The following is a 7300-nucleotide window of genomic DNA, read 5'->3' as shown; positions in this document are numbered from 1 at the left end:
GTATTTATAAGCATGTATGTATCTTTAGACAATAAAATTTACCAGAAGATGCCTAAGGTATAGGCAAAACGTCGTAAAGTTCTAGTTTTCATTTCCACAATCGGAAATATCATTTATCATTTACCAAGTTCTAAGAAGAGAATAATTAGAAGAATTGAAAGTGTTAAGAAAAAGATCACGAACGCTGAGTATGCTGTGATATTCAATAGAAAAAAAATATATATATATGTATATATATATATATATATATATATATATATATATATATATTATTCAACCACAAACAACTTTTAATTCCATGCCATCGCAATCGAGACTGAAGAATCGCTCGATGGAGACATTTTGTTGGAAATTGAAACGTGGACGAGCCGAGGATTCGAACCCAGCTAACCCGTAACAAAGTTACAGTGACTTAAACCAATGCGCTATCAAGAGAGATATAAGTTGAGTACGATTTTCTTATATTTGTATGCTCGAATTACATACATCTACACGAAATATCGCGTTCAACCCACCTCCGCTATGATATTGCATTTAGCTAGTATGTGCACGTGGGATAGATTATACATCTACACTGAATGGTTACGGGTTAGCTGGGTTCGAATCCTCGGCTCGTCCACGTTTCAATTTCCAACAAAATGTCTCCATCGAGCGATTCTTCAGTCTCGATTGCGATGGCATGGAATTAAAAGTTGTTTGTGGTTGAATAATATCAATTGATCGCTGGGAACCATTCAGTGTAGATGTATAATCTATCCCTCGTGCACATACTAGCTAAATGCAATATCATAGCGGAGGTGGGTTGAACGCGATATTTCGTGTAGATGTATGTAATTCGAGCATACAAATATAAGAAAATCGTACTCAACTTATATCTCTCTTGATAGCGCATTGGTTTAAGTCACTGTAACTTTGTTACGGGTTAGCTGGGTTCGAATCCTCGGCTCGTCCACGTTTCAATTTCCAAAAAAATGTCTCCATCGAGCGATTCTTCAGTCTCGATTGCGATGGCATGGAATTAAAAGTTGTTTGTGGTTGAATAATATCAATTGATCGCTGGGAACCATTCAGTGTAGATGTATATATATATATATATATATATATATATATATATATATATATATATATAGAGAGAGAGAGAGAGAGAGAGAGAGAGAGAGAGAGAGAGAGTGACAAAAGTAAAGACTTAATTTTCTAATGAAATAAGTGTTTATTTTTCTTCTTCAGTTTAGTTACCTGGCAGACATGTAAGTTTTATTTGATACGAAGATGGACCACTACGAGCAGTTTTCGGTGGAATAGAAAACAAAGATTGTGGAACTGAATTTTGCAACAAAGTTACCTACACTTGTTCAGAGGCACTATCGACACGAATATCCTAGGAAGAAAAATCCCATCGCCATGGTATCACATGTTTGGTAGAAAAGTTTCGAAACAGTGGAAGTGTGGTTTACAATAACAACGGTCATTGTGGCACGAAGCTCTCAGCGAGGACACCGGCTCATATTCAAGACGTCAGGGACCACATGGAACAGTCAAACCACATGTCCACCAGACGGCTGTCACAACAAGAGGGTATTTCCAGGAGATCTGTGTGCCGAATTATCCACAGTGTTTTGAAACTGTTCCCCTACAAAGTGCAGATTCTTCAAGAGCAAAACCAAGCAAACAAGACCGAACGCTACGAGTTTGGCCACATGATAAGCGAGCGTATTGAGGACGACGCTCAACTTTTGCGATGAGGTGCGCTTCCATTTGAGTGGGCATGTGAATAAGCAAAACTCCAGGTTTTGGGCCAGTGAACAACTTCATGTACATGTTGAAAAACCTCTGAGTGTAGAAAAAACGATGGTATGGTGTGCACATGGAAAGAATAGTATTTCTAGTCCATACCTTTTTTTTTTTTTTTTTTAATGATGAGTCATCGGGTGACAGTGAATGCAGACCGATACATCGAAATACTCCGGAGACGCTTCATTCTGGCATTAAAGAGGAAAATGTGTTTTGACATGAACACATTTATGTTTAAACAGGATGGTGCACCACCTCACTGTTTTGGCCGCACTCTTCAATACCTTGGGCAATACATTCCAGGCGACCGATTAATCTCGAGGAGGACCGACATTCTATATATGTATATGTATACATATATATATATATATATATATATATATATATATACAAACATGCATATATATGTATATATGGATATGTATATATATATATATATATATATATATATATATATATATACATATGACGTAAGCGGAGTAGGAAACATATATATATATATATATATATATATATATATATATGTATATATATATATATATATGTATATATATATATATATGTATACATATATATATATATATATATATATATATATATATATATATGATTTATATGATGGAGAACAGAAGGGAAAGCATGGATTCCTGATCACTTTTACGTTTCGTTTACGTAGGAACTTCTTTGGAGAGTGTTCAGAAAAATGTGATATAAGCTTATGTACCAAACTCAGTTATCTCCTCAGATGCTTGGGAAAGGTCGCTTTTATTTTTCTGTCGTGTTCTAGAATTGAAATGCTGGTTTGTCTTGCTAAATTAATAAATCCTCCTCGATGGTTTGAAGAACTATCTGTTGAAATATATGCTGCTTTTGCGATCCTTCTAGTACGGAGTAGGAAAATAATGAGACATTCTCAGTATACAGGAAGAAAACAAAGACGTTTTAGCACATCACTTCTCCGCACATAATGATAGGACAAAAAGTGGTATAGCGATAGGCTTTTTTCTCAGTCCACTACGGATCTGTAACGAATGATATTTCAAGGAAGAATTTTATTACATTATGAAAGCTTTCGACAAACTTGCTTACCCAAAGGGATTGATAAGGAGATAAAAAAAAACCATAACTATTTCGTGGAAAGTAAGGGAGAAATTATAAAATTATTGCCAATATTGTATCAGTACCAAACTCAGAAACCTCACCTGCAAAGACAGATATCTGACAATAAACGGGTATGAACATAGCTAAAGTAACCAATAAGAGGATAGGTGATTTGATAAAGACTTAGGAAAAGAGAGCCAATGCCGAAAACGATATCGCGTACAAAATCCCATGCAATGGTTGCACAATGGTATACTATGGTAAACCAACAAGAGGACTGGACAAAAGAATTTATCAACATAAAAACGAAATTAAAAAACATTTGACATCTAATTCTTTAGTAGTTCATGCGGAAATTTCGACCGCTTACCAAACTGGGAAGAAGTCAAAGTGCTGCATAAAGGTTATGATAGATTCACCAGAAGGACTGTAGAAGCAGCATATATTTCAACAGAGAATTCTTCAAACCATCATAAATGATTTATCAATCTAGCCAGACAAACCAGTATTTCAATTCTAGAACACGCCTGAAAAATAAAAACAACTTTTGCCAAGCATCCGACAAAATAACCAAGTTTCATACTTAAGCATCTATCACAGATTTCTGTACATTCTCTGAAGAAGTTCATAGGTGAACTAAACGTAGAAGTGATTAGGATTCCGTGCTTTCGCCTGTGTTTATGTTCTCCATCATCCAAATTATTTGTCTGAAATATCTGTTCAAATATATATATATATATATATATATATATATATATATATGTATGTATATATACATACACATATACATATGAATATACATGTATATATATACATATATATATATATATATATATACATGCACATATACATATGAATATAAATATATATATACAGTATATATATATATATATATATATATATATATATATATGTATATATATACATATATATATACATACACATATACATATGAATATACATATATATATATATACATATATACATATGAATATACATATATATATATTGGCTGCCTGTTATTGTAGTAAAGTAGCATGCAGTTACTACTTTAGGGTCTATATGGGGCGTTCCTACGGACCAGAGCCACACATCAATTTGCCTGTGATAGAAAAAGTCTCTGTACGTAGAGAAATTATGACACTTATTATACTGCGACTGTCCCTTCGTTATGCTATCCCCTAACCCTTTGTTACTGTCCTGTACCATTTCTCTGAAATTTTCATTTCTTTTTTCGCCTACCCTGTGGTGGGGGAAAAGGATGCTGCCACCAATTCTTTTCATTTGAGTCATACGAGGCGACAAAAAACGGGACGGGGATAGAATTAAGAATCCTGCTACCTGTAGCCCTACAGGGGACATTCCTAAAAAAGTAAAGGCATAAGAGGGTCTAGGAGTTTTCCAATCAGTGTCCTAAGGATTGGGTCTTTTAATGTGAGTGGATGTGGTACAGATGAGAGTAAAAGGGAAGGGATAGGCAGTATGTTTGTGAGAAGAAAGATGAATGTGTTGGCATTGAGTGAAACTAAGTTGAAAGGGAGGGGCGAGTGTGAGTTTGGGTGTGTAGTTGGGAGGTTCTCAGGAGTGAAGAGAGGACGAGGGAGAGAAGGGGTGGCAATAGGTAAACGTGTAGTGGAGTGGAAGGAGGTTTCTTCAAGGTTAATGTGGATGAAGGTGAATCTGGGAAGGGAGATGTGGGTTTTTGTAAGTGCATATGGACCTGGTAGTGAGAAGAGTGTAGAGGAAAGGGAGGCTTTTTAGATGGATTTAAATGGGTGCATAGAGGGATCACGGAAAAATGTCAATGTAGTTGTATTGGGAGACCTTAATGCTAGGGTAGGAAATTAACCAATAGATGGAGTGATCGGGAAATATGGAGTTCCAGGTAAAAATCGTAGTGGAGAGTTGATGGTGGAGATGTGTCTCGAAAGAGAGTTGAAGACAGCAAATACGGTGTTTAGAAAGAAAATCAAGGATAAGTACACATGGGAGAGGGTGGTGGATGGAAGGATGGTAGATAGAGTGTTAATGGACTATATAGTGGTAACCAGGAGTGTAATAGGAAGATTTAAGGATGTACATGTTGTAAGGGGAAAGAGTGGGGGAATGTCAGATAATTCTTTGTTGAGAGTGGAGGATAGGTGGAGAAAGAGGAAAAGGTCAGAAGATAGGAAGGCACTTAGAGTGAGCTGCTTAAACGAGAAAGAAAAGAAGGAGTATAAGAAGGAGCTGAGAGATGAGTGGGAGGGAGTGAAGTATAGAGTAGATCTAGGAGTGGAGGAGGAATGGGGATGGTTCAAGGAGGGAGTCATAAGGCGTGCAAAGATGATGTGTGAAACAAGGAGAATGAGAAGAAATGGAGGGAAGGTTAGTGAGTAGGGGGATGAGGAAGCAAAGAAGGGTGTAGAAGAGAATAAGCAGGCTTTCATAGATTGGTTACAAATTAGGTCGAAGCATTGCACTATCATAGCGGGGATGGGTTGAGCATAAAATTCGTGTATATGTAACTCGAGCATACACACATAAGAAACTGTGCTCAACTTATATCTCTCTTGATAGCGCAATGGTTTAAGTCACTGTTGTCTTATTGTGTCTCAGCTGGTTCGAGTCCTTGGCTTGACTACGTATCAGGTTTTGTATATGTTTCCGTCGAGCTCCTTGTCAATCTCGATCGTGATGGTATGAAATTAATATGGTTGAATATATATATATATATATGTATATATATATATATATATATATATATATATATATATTGGACGCATTGCATATCAACGGTCTGCATACATATCAGCTAGCACTAGTGCACACGGACGCATGCACACATGAAGAGTTTCGTGATAATGAGCCCGCTCAAGACCTCATCTCTCAGGTCGGGCAGGGTCAAGACAAATATCTCCGGAGTCACCAGCAAGCCCACGTTACCCGTTTTGACTCCAACGGTCGAAGCATGATACTACAAGACATCAGTATTGCTCATTTATTTTCTCCTATGGTTCTATGTCCACTAGGACATAGATTGTAAATATGTAAATTAAGGATTGAAAATGTAATTAATTAACAATATTTGAACCTTAGATCAACTCTAGTCAGCCCAAATGGCTCCTTGTAATTCAAACTTTGTACATAATTACTTTTTGGTAATTCATTCGAGTTCCCCCTATATAAGACCCAGTCATCTGGCCTGTGAACAGACTTGGAAAACTGGACACAGCCTATAAAGACGGGTACTTGCTTGTACCAAACTGCATCAATAAAGCAAAGAACTATCTCCGTTTTTTTTTTTTTTTTTTTTTTTTTTTTTTGTAATTCACCAAATTCAACCAACATTTTTTCTGGAGGCAGCACTGGGATCCGAAGAACAAGTCAGTCAACATTTTACAACCAATATTCCCGAGTAGCGTGAGAGGTGGAACTGCGACTTATATCAACCCAGTGCCTACTACGAGAGAAGCCCTCACTCCTGCAACGAGAAAGAAGCCCATCCACTTTGCTTCGAACTCAACCCAGCGTCTACTACGGGACAAAACCCCTCTGCCATGTCGCCGAACACTCCAGTGCAGCCCAGGACCTTCCCAAGGCGAGTAACGGACATCACTGCACTAATCAAAAGCTACATTCAGCTCAGTCTTAACCCCCAGCAGCACGGCCGTCGGACAGAATCGCTCAACTCGCCCAGCAACAGCGAACCAGCAGCCGATGACCAACACAACTCCCAGGACCATCCCTGCCTCTGCGCCCAACAGTCCAGCGCTCTCGGACAGAACTGCACAACAAAGGACGCCGTCATTTTCCTCGACCCACCTGCTACGCTCCACCTACGCCAATCCAACTCTCCGACCCGCCAATAATCCAAGGAGGTAGCACTCCTACGAGTCCTCCATATATATCAAATCTCTTTCCATACTGTAATTTTTCTCGCTTTATTTGGGTACACATATTCCTACTATTTCTTTTGTTCACAGCTCCATCAGCTGCGTCTCCCTCCCCATCACCGCCCTCAGCACCATTGCTTCGCAAACCAAGCTCTACAGTTTCAACTTTGATAAGTAGATACAATTCACCTTACGTTCACCAAGTGTTTCCATAGTGTTTTAATGCTCTCAGTGCATGAACGCGGTCCAGATACCCAACACAGCCAACCCGTCACTGCGATTACCACGGTGCATGCTACCACACCAAAGAACATTGTCGCGTTCTCCAAGCGCAAATTCAGCGGAAACATGTTTCACCACAACGCTCCCCTACCAGGAAAGCACACCATATCACTTCAGCATTACTGAAAAAACAGGAATAACACAAGCACCCACACACAAGCTCAACTATACAAGGACTTTGGCTCACACACTCTCCCCGTACTTACCATGACCAACACAGGCAAATCCTCACCTTCCGTGATTTTCAAGGC

At 38.4% G+C, this 7300-nt stretch overlaps 1 protein-coding gene across 1 annotated transcript in view; it reads right to left on the bottom strand.

Annotated features, from left to right (window-relative positions):
• Positions 1-1247, bottom strand: part of LOC143018739 (uncharacterized) — a 4898-nt gene extending 3651 nt beyond the window's left edge. Inside the window, exon 1 of the mRNA XM_076174321.1 lies at positions 1237-1247. Within this exon, the coding sequence (XP_076030436.1) occupies positions 1237-1247 (11 nt within the window). The remainder of the gene's footprint in view (positions 1-1236) is intronic.
• Between the last annotated feature and the right edge of the window lie 6053 nt (positions 1248-7300).

Source organism: Oratosquilla oratoria, chromosome 35, assembly GCF_046742065.1.
Source record: "Oratosquilla oratoria isolate Oo_2021 chromosome 35, ASM4674206v1, whole genome shotgun sequence".
Taxonomy (NCBI): Eukaryota; Metazoa; Arthropoda; class Malacostraca; order Stomatopoda; family Squillidae; genus Oratosquilla; species Oratosquilla oratoria.
The sequence above is the reverse complement of the archived record's forward strand: the minus strand, read 5'-3'. Positions and strand labels throughout refer to the sequence as shown.